Genomic DNA, 18,180 nt, shown 5'->3' on the forward strand with positions numbered 1-18,180 from the left:
CTGATTTTGGAACATGGAACTATGCGTAGAACGGCAGTATAGTAGTAGTGAATCTCTAAAGCTTCCAAAAAAAAAAAAGATTAATATTTCAAGATTTTTCATGAAAATTTTGATAAAAATTTCAATTCGAATATTTGAGACATTAGAGAGTAATAACGCTAAACATTCTTTATAAAAAATGGATTTCTGTCTGTCTGTCTGTCTGATTCTTATCGACTCGGAAAATACTGAACTGATCGACATGAAAATTGGTATGTAGAGGTTTTTGGGGTCGGGGAAAGTTCTTATGATAGTTCGAGACCCCTCCCCCTCTCCAAGGGGGGCTGCCATACAAATGAAACACAAATTTTTGCATTACTCGAGAATTAATCAAGAAAATGAAACCAAATTGATCATATGGAGGTTCTAGGGTGCAATCAATGTTTTTATGGTGGTAATACACTCCACCCCTCTCTCTCAAAGGGGGCTGCCATACAAATGAAACAGTTACATGGAGGTTTTAGGGTGCAATAAATGTTTCTATGGTGGTGAGACACTCCTTTCCCCTCTCTAAAGAGAGGGCGGAGGTTGCTGAACAACTCGAGAACTAACCAAACAAATGGAATCAAACTTACCATATAGAGATTCTAGGGATCGATAAACGTTTCGATGATAGTTCGGCACTCCTCCCCCCTCTCTTGAGGGGGGGCTCCCATATAAATGAAACACAAATTTCTGCATAACTCGAGAACTAATTATGCAAATTGAGCCATATTTGGCATGTGGGGGTTTTAGGGGGCACGAAACGTTTCTATGATGGTTCGACACACCTACCTCGTCTCTAAGGGCATGAGGGCTGGTGGACCCGTGAATGTGCGCTTAGTAAGAAACCGTGGATGTGATAACGGAAGATAAATTCTGGGCGAGACGAAGTTTGCCGGGTCAGCTAGTTCTTTATAAAATGTTATATTTGTAAGTATATTATATCCTAATCACATGTAATAGTTCTTAACAAACTCCCTGTGTAAGCAACGTCATTTCATCAATGATTTTAAGGGAAAGTAATTTTGAATGATGTAATTTTTTAATGATGCTCCACCAAAGATGCTCACATGCTCAGTGCTCCACCAGCGGTCCCCAGAACAAGCGCGAAACGTTCGTTTCGTTCTCGGTCAAAAAGAAGTCCCGTCCCAGTTTCACGAACTCATTCAGCGTAATTTGACCGTCCCCGTTGCTGTCGATCACCGCGAACGAAACCGCCGCATCCTCATCCGTCAGACCAAGACAGCGGAAGAATAGTTTGAACTCGTTCAGTGAGATCGATTTGGAGTGGTCCTTATCGACTGCCTTGTACAGGTACGGGAGGAAGCGGTGTGCCTTCTTTCGGAGGTCCTTGTCGTTGACCACGTGGTGCATCTCTCCTAGGTACTGTTCGACCGTAATCAGATTGTAGGGTGTGATTTCACCGAATAGCTGGGTCCAGGTGGTCTGAAAAGTCACGCAAGGTTAGGCTCGCCTTACAAGATACAAGATGTGGCTAACCTTCATGATGTCACGGAACTCTTCCGTTGCCTCTTTGTTCAGATGACCGAGGGATTCAAATTTCTCCGTTAGAAGCTTGAAGTCGTCGTAAGAAATCACACCATCGTTGTTGACGTCCAGGAGACCGTGCAATGTGCGCATCTTCCGCCGCCAAAATTCGGTGCTGCCCTGTATAAATATTTGAAATGACCATATTAGTTGTTTCCTCCTTGATGCTATTGGTTTCAATATAAATACGTTTGAGAGTTCAAGACAAGTAACAAAAATTAATCGACAAAGTTGTTGAAAGTCAATGAACTTTTGAATTTTCATATATTCTCTAGGAACACTGTTATAATTTAACAAAATTCTATGGCTAATGGTTACGTGTTGGGCTCATAAAAAAACTAAGATATGAGTTCGAAAAACTAAATATTATGTTGGGGAAAAAGTTATCCATTATTTTCTCGATAGCTGGCTTCAGTGATCAATATCTCGCGTAATATCGTTTATACAATTTCAAGTTCAGGCTCGTTGTAAAGGTGACATTTCATTATAAAAAAAACTTTTGCTGTTTTTTGTTTGTTCCATTCAGTTGTGAGTAACAGGGTGTTAACAATGAAGGTCAACGAAGAGAAGAAAATTCGGTACAGTTTACATTTTTTCTTTTATAATTGCGAAAATACAAGCCAGGCCGCTGAAATCGTGAATGGTGTTTATGGTACCGAAACAGCAACAGACAGATAATTACAATTTAATTAATTTTTTAAAATTATTGATTTTTTTATCAATTTTTTTTAGTGCAATACACCAAATTAAGATCTCTACTGTCAACAAATGGACCATTTGAAGCAGACGATTGACCAGAAACGTCCAGAATTGGCCAATGGAAGAAGTGTTGTGATCCATCAAGACAGCACAAGGCTACACAATTCCGAGAGCTTGATCGGGACGTTTTAATGCATCCACCATATAGTCCGGACCTGGCACCAAGCGATTACCACACGTCTCTCGCATTGCAAAATTTCCAGGGTAATAAGAAATTGGGATCAAGCGAAGGTTGTAAAAATCTATTGCTAGAGTTTTTCGTCAATAAGAACCAAGACCTCTATGATAGAGACATTATGAAGCTACTACTAGAATGGCAATGGCAAATTTTACAACAAAACGGTGCATATTTGACCAAAATCGAACAATCCGAAGCATATTAAAAATAGTTTTGAATTTCACCCAAAATAATGGATTAATTTTTCCCCAACCTAATACAGGTCGGACTCGATTAATCGGAGACTCGATTATCCGAAATTTTAGACACGATTATCCGGAGTATTTTATTTTCGATTTTTCTTATTTTTAAATCCAAAATTTTGAATAATTTGTATAACAATCTACCCGTATTGATTAATTAATGAAAGGGCTTGATTAGTAGAACACATTTATTTATGAAAAATGCAAATCTAAGATGGCGGTCACTACAAAATGGCGGATTACACATTTTCTCAGAACCCCATCAATATGGATATCAAATGAAAGGGATTGACTAGTAGAACACAGCCGCCACCGTAAAATGGCGCCATATATTTTTATCACAACCCCATCATATGGGTATCAAATAAAAGGGCTTGACTAGTAGAACAATATTACACAATAGAACATACATTGTGTTATAGGGCGAAACTCATTCGCAGCGCACTTTGATTTGTTTACATTGCACAATGGTCCAGGAGATGCATTTAAGTGGAAATTAGCATTTAGAGCTTGACAGTTATTCTCTAGACAAAAATTGTCTTAGACAAAGTTGTTACTCATGATAGAGCGCTCGTTTTTATGTTGTCAAAAACAGGGTGACCAAAATTTTTGATGAAATAAAAAATCTTTCTTTCTTATCTTCATAGATAGAACAAAGCTTTAGTTCGACAATGTTGTAGCTCTAATTATTTGAAACACCTTTGTAGAACAAAATTTTTCTCTATCTCTTGAAATAACCGATATAGCGCCTTTTTTTCTAAATAACGTTAGGATCACCATGAAAATAAAAACTGTTTTTTGCTCTAACTTTTATATTTCAAATTTTACATGCAAACTGTCTTCGGAAGACTTTTAGAGCTTACTAATACAAACATTTTTAGATGCAGAACTTGTCAATATCTCAACTTTACTCGAAGTTATAGATATTTCTTTCCAAAAATCACGCTCTTTTCATTTGTTTGTCATTCTTTCTGGGGAAAACATAAAAAATGTTTGCTGACGGAATTTTAAAGAACAGATTTCACTCTATGTAATATGTGATTATTAAAACTATGTTATTTTTTGATTTTGAGTAAATTAAAATTGAAATCGTGAGTTTTTGGATGTAAACCCATCAATAACTTTGAGCAGGATTAAGATATTAACATGTTCTGCATCGCAAAATATTGGTATTGATTAGCTCTAAAAGTTGTACGAAGACCATTTTGAGGTAGAATTTTAAATATAAAAGTTAGAGTAGAAAATCCCGTTTTTTCATAGTTACCCTAATGCAACTCAGATAGAAACCTCTAAAAATAACTTCGTGGGAGATATTTATTGTTTAGGCAAAAAGTATCATAGATAAAGTTGTTACATATGATAGAGCGCTCATTTTTATGTTATCAAAAATAGGGTGACCAAAATTGTCGATGAAATGAAAAATCTAACTTTCTTATTTTTATAGATAGAGATAAACAAAGTTCAACAATGTAGTAGCCCAAGTTATTTTAAACAACTTGGTAGAACAAAGCGTTTTTCTATCTTTTAAAATAATCGATTTAACGCTTTTTTCTAAGTTGCATTAGGGTGACCATGAAAAAACGTGTTTTTTCTGCTTTAACTTTTATATTTCAAATTCTACCTCAAAACTGTCTTAATACGACTTTTAGAGCTTATCGATACCAACATTTTGCGATGCAGAACTTGTCCATATCTTAATCCTACTCAAAGTTATTGATGGTTATTTACCTAAAAACTCATGATTTCAATTTTAACTTACTCAAACACGAAAAATAACATAGTTTTGAAAATTACACATCATGTAGAGTGAAATGTGCTCCCTTGGCCGAGTGGTTAGCGTCACAACTAACATGCCGGGTGTTCGGGTTCGATTCCCGTTCTGGTCGGGGGAATTTTTCGTCAAAGAAATTTCCTCCGACTTGCACTGTGATCACGCGTATTCTAGAGCTTGCCACTCAGAATGCATTCAAGGCGTGTGTTATTTGGCATAGAAATCTCAACTAAGTACTAATAAAAATGACGCAAGTAATACTACGTTGAGACGGCGAAGTTCCTCTAGGAACGTTAGTGCCATTGAAGAAGAAGAAGTAGAGTGAAATAAGCTCTTTCAAATGCCACCAATGAACTTTGTTTACGTTTGCAACAAAAAGAATGACAAACAATTGAAAAGAGCGTATTTTTTGGGAAGAAATATCAATAACTTTGAGTGAAGTAACTTTTATATTTCAAATTTTACAATTTGAAATATAAAAGTTAGAGCGAAAAAATTGTTTTTTTTTTCATGGTGACCCTAACGTGATCTAGAAAAAAGGCGCTATATCGATTATTTTAAGAGATAGAGAAAAACTTTGTTCTACAAAGATATCTCAAATAACTGGTACTACAACATTGTCGAACTATGTTTACCTCTATCTCTAAAGATAAGAAAGTTAGATTTTTTATTTCATCAAAAATTTTGGTCACCCTATTTTTGATAACATAAAAATGAGCGCTTTATCATATGTAACAACTTTGTCTAAGACATTTTTTGTCTAGAGAACAACCGTCGAGCTCTAAATGCTAATTTCCACTTAAATTAAATGCATCTCCTGGACCATTGTACAGGGTTTCCAACTTTAAATTCCGAAAGTAAATTGAAATAAAACACACTTAGAATTCGAATTTCGATGAAACTTTAATTTCAAATTAAAGTTTGGTTTATGCCATTATGTGTGAAATACAACATCATTCAAATGTCCACCTAGGGCTTCTCCGCACACCTTGATCCGGAACAGGTAATTTTCGATGACCTTTCGGCACATATTGGGCGGTATCTCGGTCATAACTTCACGAATGTTGTCTTTCAAATGTTCAAGAGTTTGCGGAGAGTTGGTATAGACACGGTCTTTCGCATAACCCCACAAAAAAAGTCTAGCGGGTTCAAATCGCATGATCTGGACGGCCAATTGGCATCACCAAAACGCGAAATTATGCGTCCCTCAAATTTCGTTCGCAATATGGCCATGTTCGGTCGTTTTGTGTGGCACGTGACGCCGTCCTGCTGAAACCACATGTCATCCGTATCCATATCTTCAATTTGTGGCAAAAAAAAATCGGTTAACATGCGGCCATAGCGCTCACCATTCACAGTTACCGTCTCACCGTCCTCATTTTCAAAGAAATACGGCCCGATGACTCCACCAGACCATAATGCGCACCAAACAGTGACTTTTGGCGGATGCAATGGCCTCTCAACAATCACGTGTTGATTTTCTGAGCCCCATATATGGAAATTTTGAGTGTTCACATAGCCACCGAGCTCGAAATGTGCCTCATCGCTGAAGAAAATTTGATGCGAAAATTCACCCAATCGACGTATGCCCGACGCATTCCATGGTCACCACGCTCTAATTTCTGTACCAGTTGGACTTTATATGGATGTAGGTGCAAGTCCAAATGCAAAATTCGCCACAATGATGTGTTTGACAAGCCCAATTGCTGAGCACGCCGTGGAATCGAAACATTCGGGTCATCCTCCACACTGGCAGCAACAGCAGCAATATTTTCGGCCAAACGCACATTACGATGATGCACAGGTTTCACAATATCTGCTACGGATTCAGTTTGTTCGAATTTACGCACTACATTAGCGATTGTGTGCTCTGTAGGCCGTCCATGACGACCAAAATCCATCCGTAATGCTCGAAAAACATTCGCCGGTTTTTCATCATTTTTATAGCATGATTTAACAAAATTAACACGTTGTGCGATGCTAAAACGATCCATATTGTAAAATGGCAGACATTCAACTAACGATATGACGCTTTGGTTGACAGCTATGTCAAACGGTTGTTAGCGCAGGGCTGTATACTTTCGGAAGCCCGAAATGGAAAACCCTGTACATAGGAAGACGGAAGTTTTTTCATTTATTCTTGCATTTTCAATTGTGAATGTTTGCGAATATCGATTAATTTAACAAAAATATTATTGAAAATCTGTATGATTTTTTTGTCCGTAATAACCTTAGGAATGGCGGCCCGTAATGGAGGAGAAAAAGGTTGGATTTTTAGGGAAATGGATAATTGGGAAGAAATAATTTTTAAGCATTTACATTTCTCCACAACCAACAATAAAAATAACAGCATATGCTTTCGTTTGGAAAAAAATGCCGGCCAGTAATAAGTTAAAATTACATGAAATAAGAAATGCCACGTCACACCTTAGGTGGATTAATTTCGATTTATACTCCATTCTTCTGTGCTTGTTCTTCCCGTAATGCAAAATTGATGCATTTATGAATGCCGTATATTTGCTAATTGAAGTGACTTTTTGTTCGCAGTATGTTTGTACTTGCCAAAAAAAAGTGAAGGTTTCGGCCAATGTTCGATTTTTCGAATAATCTTTCCCCGGAAAATGGAAGGTGGGAAAAAAATAATTCTTGAACATTGGAGTTCCTTAAGCGTTAATAATCGAATTACACCAATGCACAATGGTCCAGGAGATGCATTCTAGGCAAAAATTGTCTTCGACAAAGTTGTTACATATGATAGAGCGCTCATTTTAATGTTGCCAAAAATAGGGTGACCAAAATTTTTGATGAAATAAAAAATCTAACTTTCTTATCTTTAGAGATAGAAGTAAACATAGTTCGACAATGTTGTAGTACCAATTATTTGAGATATCTTTGTAGAACAAAGTTTTTCTCTATCTCTTAAAATAATCGATATAGCGCCTTTTTTATTTGGGATGGAATATCAATAACTTTGAGTGAAGTTGAGATATTGACAACTTCTGCATCGCAAAATGTTTGTATCAGTATGTTCTAAAAGTCTTTCGAAGACAGTTTGTATGTAGAATTTGAAATATTAGACTGTCAAAAAAGTCCTGCGGTATTTCCGCGAGGTGTCGTTGTAAGCGCGTAGTTCTAGTTGTATTCATTGTATCGAGTCATACTATAGCTTGTTGGAAAGGTATTTTTGCGCGCTATAATATAGTCCTTGACAGTGTTTTGTTTGGTTAAGTCGTTCGTGAGTTATAGTGTCGCAATTAGAGGCGAATGAACAGCAAAGTTTAAAGCCTCTTAAAAACAAAGAAAGAAAGAAAGTGTCGCAAATATGGAGCAAAATAAAGAGAAAATCCGACATATTTTACAGTCATAGTAGACAAAGGCAAAAATGCATCTCAAGCTGCCAATAAAATTTGTGCAGTTTATGGACCCGATACAGTTTCCATTTCCACCGCACAACGATGGTTTCAACGTTTTCGATCTGGTGTAGAGGTCGTCGAAGATGCGCCACGCTCCGGAAGGTCTGTCGTCGAAAATTGCGACAAAATCGCTGAATTAGCCGAGAAAGACCGGCATAGTAGCAGCCGTAGCATCGGCCAAGAGCTGGAGATAGGTCATCAAACCGTCATTAACCATTTGAAGAAGCTTGGATTCACAAAGAAGCTCGAAGTATGGGTGCCACACACATTGACGCAAAAAAAACATCTTTGACCGTATCGACGCATGTGAATGGCTGCTGAATCGCAACAAAATCGACCCGATTCTGAAGCGGATGGTGACTGGCGATGAAAAGTGGATCACTTACGACAACGTGAAGCGCAAACGGTCGTGGTCGAAGCTCGCTGAAGCGGCTCAGACGGTGGCCAAGCCCTCATTAACGTCCAGGAAGGTTCTGCTGTGTGTTTGGTGGGATTGTCAAGGAATAATCTATTATGAGCTGCTTCCCTATGGCCAAACGCTCAATTCGGACCTGTACTGCCAACAACTGGACCGCTTGAAGGTGGCACTCATGAAGAAGAGGCCATCTTTGATAAACAGAGGCCGCATTGTCTTCCATCAGGACAACGCCAGGCCACACACTTCTTTGGTGACGCGCCAGAAGCTCCGGGAGCTCGGATGGGAGGTTCTTTTGCATCCGCCGTATAGTCCGGACCTTGCACCAAGTGACTACCATCTGTTTTTATCCATGGCGAACGAGCTAGGTAGTCAGAAGTTAGCCACAAAAAAGGCCTGTGAAAATTGGCTATCCGAGTTTTTTTGCCAATAAGGAAGCGAGCTTCTATAACAGGGGTATTATGAAGTTGGCATCTCGTTGGGAACAAGTCATCGAACAAAACGGCGCATATTTGACTTAAAACAGATGATTGTAACTAATTTTATGAACAAATGAAAATTCAAAAAAAATACCGCAGGACTTTTTTGACAGCCTAATATAAAAGTTAGACCAAAAAAACAGTTGTTTTTTTAATAGTGACCGCAACGCAAATTAGGGAAAAAGCGCTATATCGGTTATTTCAAGAGAAAGAAAAAAACTTTGTTGTACAAAGATGTTTTATGTAACTGGGACTACAACATTGTCGAACCGTGTTTACCTCTATTTATAGAGATAATAAAGTTAGATTTTTTATTTCATCGAAAATGTTGGTCACCTTATTTTTGGCAACATTAAAATGAGCGCTTTATCATATGTAATAACTTTGTCGAAGACAATTTTTGACTAGAGAATAACTGTTGAGCTCTAAATGCTAATTTCCACTTACATGCATCTCCTGGACTATTGTACAATGTCATCAGAAAACTATTTTTTACAGCTTGGTCGTTAATGGGTTAAAAATATACCCTTTTCTTGATAATTATGATGTTTGTACTATTATTACCATTGTGAGGCGTATGCTAAAAACAAAACATTTGTAAAGCGTATACGCCCCACGCGGACTAAACGGAAGATTATAAAAAAACGGTCCGATAGGAAACTTATTATCCTGTTACCGTTCAACAATATACTAGCGGCTGAATTATGTGCGTTTCACATAGAACGTTACGGAGAAGAACGTCTACGTTCCGTCAACGTCTCCACCAATTCACACATGCAGTCAATACTTCCACCAACCCGTCACGTCAAATGTCAAACGAATGATTTATTTAATGTTATTCATGGTGTCGCCATCTACAACAATTTTAAATTGCAATGCCCTCTTTCGAATCAGCATGCCTAGAATCAGTCCTAAATTTTAAAAAATTCAATGAAAATCATTGAATTAAAATGCTTGAACCCCATAGTCCGACCCTTATTCAACAATAATAATATATAGACTATTTCTCTCAGCTAGGCGCGAATGATTTTCACTCCGAAATTTGGAACTAAGAGATATGTTGGCATAAAAAGTACAGTATGTTACTTATAATGCGACATGCCGAGGCACCATTTAGTGTCGCATTGGAGGCAATTTTGACCAGTAATTGGACATTTACGACACGGGGCGACTTTCAAAGTTGGGCTATAATTTGGGCCCCGAACTCAAGGTTTACAAAAATGTCCAATTAGAGGTAAAATATCTAATTAAACGTGTTGCATCATAGGTCTGTCCAATTAGCTAAATGTCGAATTAGATGTAAATTACTGTACAACTAAAATCAAAACAAAAGCCGTGACACAAAGCCCAGACAAAAACCAAACGAGCCGTCCGTCTCCGTCAATTATTCTTTTCTACAAATCCTGCCGGTCGTTTTCGTTGAACGTATGCTGACGGGTCGTTACGTTGCCGATGTATGTGAATGTGTTCATAATAATTGCATGGTAGAATAACTGACGTAACGTGACGTGCTGGGACGTGAACGTGACGTGGATGTTGTATGTGAATCGCACTTTATTCTGAAAACAAATCTACGAACTGTAACTATGTTATTCGTGATAACGTATCACTACACTTTATATTCCTTGTGAGGGTATATGCGAAGCGTATTTCACATTCCTCTTCGTCTTCTTCAATTATCCCAGCAGTGGATTCAAAATAACGAATAAGCAGTAGAAAGCAAAACATTAGAACAGAATCTTCATTATAAAAATCATATTCAACAAACATCACCTACATTATGTAATTGTGCTTCATTATATTGATTGTGTGTATATGAATAACTTGTCTGATCCTAAAAATGAATTGGGTTAGGTTGGTTCTTGAAGGTCGATCCAACAACTGGATGTGTAATTTGATCAGTAGACACAGTGCCTCGTTGTACCATATATTTATATGCTCCAAAATTCACCCCGATTGATAGTATATGATGTACATGAAAGCCCAACAACAACAAGGAATTAGTTAAGCATATAAGAACGTAGGAGTCAACCTTCGATTCTCAATGTTCCCAAAATTGTGGCGGAACAGATCATGAAACCAGATCGTGAAGCTTTCTCGTTTACCTTCTCTCTGCTCTCGGGAGATTTCCGCTCCTTTTCATCGTCCGAGTCCGAATCGCCATCATATGCTCGTTCTGATCGATTGCTTTTCTTCGAGTATTCTCGCACACTGACCGTCACGAAGCAGGGAGCAAGTTTTCCAAACGCTGCATGGTTCAGCTGAAATAAATTTCAAATTATTTAACTCATAAATGCAGCGATACTGTTCGGAGTCAAGCCGTGACGCTTCGTTGATTAGTTCCTCCATAATTTCGTATTTCGTCTCATTCTATTTTCTCCGTCTTCGTCCATAATCTAACCCGTTTGATTTGTTCGACTGCTCACAAATTCTTTCACTGCCTGCCAAACAGGTTTGCCGCCGCTATTCACACATCAATAATAACAGAACCATGTCGAATTAAACACCGTAACGTCCACTCATTAAGAGGTCATCCTAGGTGAGAAGGTGCCTCTTTTATAAACATACCTTTTCCTTGATGAACAGAGTATCACTGTTTGCATTGGCCACAGTAAGTGAGGCGATATTTCGTTCCACTAGCGGAAGTGACAAACGCGCACAATTTATCAACAAAGCGAATGCCATTTTTAATCCGGTCGCGAACTACTCCAACACGTGGATATATCAAAATACTTCAAAGCACTTAAGCTTCTAAACAATCTATTTTTTTTTTGTTTCTTCCTTCGCTTCAAAACACAAAACCCACGATTTCGATTCGAATCGTTTTGAGCAACGCGCGCGTGGTTGATTATGTCGCGGCAGAATTACGAATGACGAGGTCAACATTTGAACGAGTTTGGATCGAGTTCGGTGGTTCCTCTCGCTCCATCGTTGCCACGCTATCATAGCCAAACGAGCTCCTTTTTGGCCGTGTGTCTTATCGGATCTTCGCTTTTTTTTGGGTAGACCTATCACACAGGGGTCTGATGGAGAGAGGAATACTGGGGCAGACTTTACGAGTTTGTATATTAATTCAGAGAGTTCTGATTGCAGTGAAGATATTCATGGTTGTTTTATTAATCGCTAGTTTTTTTTAGATTTTTTACCGTAAAAAATCATCACAAAAACTCTGAATCAATCGAGTGGCTAGACGAAACATACAAACTTTTGCGCGTGTAGAAATAATCAGCAAAACGGGATGAGCATAATAATAAAGCGATCGGCGTCGAGTAACAACCACTACCAACCCATCATCAGCTTGAGAACAGTGATTTTTACGTTTTTGTTCTTGTTTCATGTCGTATTTGTTTCCTAATTCGTATGCAGCATACATTACAAAACATTGATATGAGATAACAGGTGACGCAATATTATTGATTACATCCATCGCTTCATTTGGGAGGTAATTACTTAGGGGCTGTCCACATACCACGTGAACAGAAAAGCACGATTTTAGACTCCCCCCTCCCCCTTCGTGGACAATTATGAACATTGTCTATACCCCTCTTTTTTGTTGTCTACGTGGACACTCTCTCATATTTTTGTCAAAATACAGAAGTTATTGAACTGCGCCTATATTCTATTCTAAGCTGTTTTGTTCAAGAACCTCGATGACATCTAGCTATTCTGAACAAGGTAACCTTGTCCACTGCGGAATATGATAGATCACAGAAAAGCATGGCTCATCTTCCCTGACATCGTTCCTGGCCACAGTAATCTAACTGGACTGTTCCCAACAAAACCTTGTTTTTGTCATCGTTCAATGAATTGCCGTAGGATGCATTCCAATCTATGGCTAGACTAAGACTCCATCAACATATTGAAAATATGTTCATTTTTCATTTTTCGACAATTCTTTAGATGACTTTTTTTCTCCATTAAGTGGGGCACTTCTTCGTTAGAGGCGTCGCAATATTGCTTATACAATAATTTTCAAGACGTAAGAACCACTCATTTTTGCTGATTTTTCAACGATACTGAAAAATTCGGTGAAATTATGTATATGGAGTGGAAAGTAGCAACTATCTTCGTCTATAAGACTCATTTTAAAATTTCAATTGTTTTGGTAAGGCGCGAAACATTTAAAAAATTACTTTATAATACACGATTACGCGACACGCGAGGAAACAGATACTAATTTCAACATTCCGCAGCATGTTGAATGGAAAATAAACAATTTGAGCTGATAATGAACAAAGTGGTGCATTACAAACTTGTTGTAAATCATGCGAATTGACGTTAATGTTGTAAAGAGATAATAATTTTAGAGAAGAAGTAACATCTGATTCTATATCCGTGAAACTTGATTCTCTTCAAATGTTTCATGCCTGATCAAAACATTCAAGGTTATAAATTTAGTTCTATAAACGAAGATACTCATTGTAAATAATTTTATCTTTTCGACCGATCTCTTTTGTATCTGTAGAAGCTCAAAAAAAATGAGTGTTTCTATAGTTGTGAAACGGAGTGTATTACAGTTTTCACAGCAATAATACTACCATCGACTGATTATTATTCAGGGTGTGTAAACATTTATTGATCAAAATCAAAATCAATCAAAATATTCACACTGTTAAGAAAATAGACTCAAAAAACTAATTCTATATTGAAAACTTGAACTTCATATCTACCCGTCTTCGATATTTTCCTATATATATATATATATATTTTTCAGAATATATAAGTGTAGGGAAAATTCACCAATACTTAAGTTTGGTTAAGTTCAATATCTTGCAAAATCGTAGCATTCTATGAAAAAATAATTTAAAAAAATTACATACAATTCTGTATTCAAAACTATACATACAAAGTTTCAAGTTAAATCATGAGAAAATAACATATTCGCTATACATATCTTTTTTAAAAAGTATGTATTTCTATGATTTATTATGACAGAACAAATAAACCATCCTTAGAAACCAAAACTGTTTGATATGTCCATTTCTTTCCACATGCAAAAGAATTTGCTTAAGTTAACATCCTTAAATATTTTGAAAATTAATAACACTAGTATTACATTACATTAACTACTAGCTGACCTGGCAAACTTCGTCCCGTCCAAAAAGGAGTTTTTGTTATCTATATCTTCAAAGACTCACGTTCTCTTACTAATTGATCTTTGATTGATCTTCAAATTAATCCTTTACGATTCCCTTTTACTATACATTTCCTAGTACTTCTACAAAAACTCGTCATTATAATATCAAATTATTTTCAGACATAATTCTCGTTCAAGATTTTTCAATCACTTGCAAATAACATGTTTCTTCGTTACATGGAATACATGGTTGATACAGAAAATATAATAAAATTAAGACATCTCAAATTGGACGATTCCTTCCTCGAGTTCCGCACTTACCAATACATTTGGCGATCCGTTTTAATTTATAGTTATATGATATAGGAGTGCGTTTTTTTTAACCTAGAAATCCACTTCCACTTTCGAACAAAGATCAATTTCGTTAGCGCAAACATTAAATGGACTAACAACGCTTATCACGATGCAATTGCGAAACATATGGGAATTTATTTTTCCGAATTTTCTCATTTTCCTTTAGAGTTTTCCGAAAATTTTCAATTGTCATGTTTGGCTGGAATATGATTGTTTGAAATATGTGTAATATTTTTATGCCTCCTCCTTCCAGAGGAGAGAGGTGTCAAATGATCATTGAAACATTTCTCATATCCAAATCACCCTCAAATGTCAAATTTGGCTCCATTTGCTTGATTAGTTCTCGAGTTATGCAGAAATTTGTGTTTCATTTGTATGGCAGACGACCCTTTAGAGAGGGGGGAGGTGTGTCGAACCACCATAGAAATATTTCTTGCCCCTAAAACCTCCACATTTCAAATTTGGTTCCATTCACTTGATTAGTTCTCGAGTTATGCGCCCTCCTTCCCTTGGAGAGGAGGAGAGGAGTGTCGAACCACCATAGAAATATATATTATCTCCTAAAACCTCCATATGCCTAATTTGGTTCCGTTTGCTTGATTAGTTCTCGAGTTATGCAAGGTCTCGAGCCGTCATAAGAACCTTCCCCGGCCCCAGAAACTCATACATATAAATTTTCAAGCCAATCGGTCAAGTAGGGGAACCCGGGGCAAGAGTGCCACCTTAAGTTAATACGTTTTTGAATGCTCTTTTGTTATATTATTTCCTTTTTTTTGGTGGTTTGTTCATTTATACTCCTATTTAGGTGTAGCTATGCATCAAATTGTTCAAAAGTTATGTTTACTATGAAAATGTTTCATTTACAAAAATGATGTTTTTGGCTTGTATTTTCCAGTATGGACAATAGTGCAATCTTATAAAAATATTTTTTTTGATGAGAAAAAAATGAGTGGGTTATATCTATGATATAACCGCAAGGTTGACGTGGAACTACCTTAGCTTAGCAATCATTCGTTTGTATTGATTAAATTCTTGATTGAATGAAACAGTTTCCAAATTCAATTGAGTTCAATATATTTGCTCTGTGAGTGGAAAAAAATGAACAAATGCCGTGTAAAGTCAATTCATTTATTGTGATTGATTGTTCTTCGTTACAAGTAAATTTAATGACGGACCTTTTACGTTTGGTATGATGACTAGAACAAAATATATGTACGGAAGAATTATCAAACGTTTGATGAACCAGCCTAAGGCTGAAAATCTTTTCAATAAAGACAAAAAAAATATATCAAACGATTATTTTATTTTACATTTCCCTCTGAAGTTTACATACCAAAAGTGTACATACTTCTCGAATCTCGAATTTGCTTGAAACTGGGAAGATCATTCGCTTCTAGTGTCTGCACGATTTTCCCAGGTTCCTAAGTTTAGAAGATCATGTTAGGACAGACATATTCCACTCTGTACAAAGGCAAGCGAGGACAAAAGTACTCGCAGTTTGCATTTATTTGCAGAGCCGATTTCCCCAGAAACCTCGGCTTTGAAGTCTGTGTTAGGAAAACATATTTCAATCGGAACAAAAATATCCCCGATTTGTATGAATTCGCAATGCCGATTTCCCCACGCTCCATGGATTTGAAGTCTGTGTTGGGGAAACACATTCCAGTCGGAACAAAAATACCCCCGACTTGCATGAATTTGAAATACCGATTTCTCCAGGCACCTTGGTTTAGAAATCTCTATTAGGGAACACATTTCGGTGGGAACAAAAGCTCCCCCTACTTTCGTGTGTTCTTCTTCTTCTTTTTGGCTTTAAGAGGGTTTAAACTTTTCAGTTCACTCGCCTCTAGGCTCTTTCGTGTGTTTGCAATGCCGATTTCGCTGCTTGGTTTTAAAGTCTGTGTTAGGGAACATTTTTCGATGAGAACAAAAGTCCCCCTACTTTCATATATTTGCAATGCCGATTTCCCCAAGGCTGCTTGGTTTTGATGGCTGTGTTAGGGAAACCGTAAATCGGGCCAATCAAAACGATGCAGTTAGGGCGTTTAGATAACGCCTAATATTTTACAGTTATTCAATTGTTTATCTAATGAAAAACAACATTTTGTTAGTTGCGATAGATGCGTAGAAATATTCCCTATCAAGTGATGCAAACATCTCTCCTATCCAGTACGAAATGTTCGAGCTATAAGCATTCGAAATCTTTCATTTTTTCCTGCATGTTCTGTGTTTAGGTTTTCATTTTACCCTCCATATATTCCGGTTAGACGTAGTCCCACGTCAAAAAGCACTGTGAACTTCACGGTGGTTCCAAAGAATGCAAACTCAAGTTCTGGTGGCGTTCATGAAAACCGGCAACCGGCCGTTCATATTTACAAACCATGACCACAACAAACACAACCACGATTACACTTTTTGCGTTTGACAGATCGAATTCGAGGTTACGACTATGGCATTTTTACCCCGGTAATAGTGACTCCTTTTGCCCCGTAAGTTGAGAGATAACAAATTTATTTTTTATTGAAATAAATGCGTACGATTAAAATTAGTTCATACAGTAAGTTGAAGAAAAATAATTATTCTATTTGTATTTAAGGGTGGAGTCATGCAAACATATAGAAACTGAGGGTATTTCGTTAATTTACGCCTGTGCGTTCTTATATAGATTGCAGTTGTAAGAAGCTTAGTTAGTATTTATCTGTTTTCCAATAAAGAATATTTAAGGTTCTGGCTGATAATATGTGAGATATATGCAGTATCTGTATAAAACAAAGTTCTGTAGTTAAATAATTGTAAAAGATGGAAATGGGTAAAATAATCAGATGGGCACTTGCCCCGTATGGCACTCTTGCCCCGGGTTCCCCTAATTTACATAATAATCAGACAGACAAAAAGACAGACAGAAATTCATTTATAAATAGGGGAACCGCGGGTAAGACGGACAGTGGGGGTATGATGGGCAGGTGGTTGATTTGTATAGCTACATTATGAATTTCAAATTTCTGTTGATGGGAACCCCTTCTACATGCTATTCTAGAATATTTAAACCATCCTATGCAATGAATACTGATCAAAAAATAATTAGGGAAACAATAACCAAAAATCAAACATGATTCCGCGTGTGGATGTAATTTTTGCGGCTCCGATATTAAGCATTTTGAGTGGTTTAATTGCAAAATTGAATTGGCTGATGGTTATATTTCGGTTTGTGAGTTGGCAGAGAAGCAATATCAGGTATGTACGGAAAAGTAAATTCATTCGTAAGTGGTAAATTTGAAGTATTCACATAATTGCACTGGTGGGGTTGAAATGGACAGTCACATCCAAGATCACATCCAATGCATGATGGAAAGAGAAGGGAAGAATATTCAACTCTTTTATTATATTCTTTTTTCTTTTTGTTCTTTTTTAAGTTACTGGATACACAAACACTCAGAGAGAGCGAAATTATTCCTCTCGCGAGCGATAAACTTCTACGCTTCGTATATTATTGACCTGTCCATATCCCTCCACTACATGTCCATTATACCCGCATTGATAAAAATGTTCTACTTTTCGGCTTGTTTTAATTTCAGTAAAAAACGTGAAAAAATACATTTTTATAAAACATTTGGCCAATTATTTCTAAAACCAGTATATATTGAACTGTAAGAAACTGCTTTTAACTTTTGGCAAACATGAGTTTCCAAAGATACAATCGAAGTTTTCCTTAACATGTCCGTCTTACCCCCATCTCTCCTACACATAGATTCACTATACTTTTATCAGTGTCGAACTTTTTAGCTTTGAGCTATGCATGTCTAAAACTCTTTCTTAATAAAAACATACGCTACCCTCACATTCTCTCTATGTGAAATGAAGTAATATTCCAGAATTAAAAATTTAAATTAAAGTTTGTATTTTTGGTATTTTTCCTAGGAATG

The 18,180-nt window shown here is 36.9% G+C and overlaps 1 protein-coding gene across 1 annotated transcript; it reads right to left on the reverse strand.

The window, feature by feature from the left end:
• Positions 1-922: 922 nt before the first annotated feature.
• Positions 923-11,876, reverse strand: LOC129778216 (sarcoplasmic calcium-binding protein). The gene is made up of 4 exons (XM_055784962.1): positions 11,395-11,876; positions 10,932-11,087; positions 1,522-1,689; positions 923-1,467 (listed from the first exon to the last, which is right to left on the reverse strand). The coding sequence occupies exons 1-4, from the start codon at positions 11,509-11,511 to the stop codon at positions 1,096-1,098; spliced, it is 813 nt and encodes a 270-aa protein (XP_055640937.1). The 5' UTR covers positions 11,512-11,876; the 3' UTR covers positions 923-1,095.
• Between the last annotated feature and the right edge of the window lie 6,304 nt (positions 11,877-18,180).

The sequence above is a fragment of the Toxorhynchites rutilus genome, chromosome 3 (assembly GCF_029784135.1).
Source record: "Toxorhynchites rutilus septentrionalis strain SRP chromosome 3, ASM2978413v1, whole genome shotgun sequence".
Taxonomy (NCBI): Eukaryota; Metazoa; Arthropoda; class Insecta; order Diptera; family Culicidae; genus Toxorhynchites; species Toxorhynchites rutilus.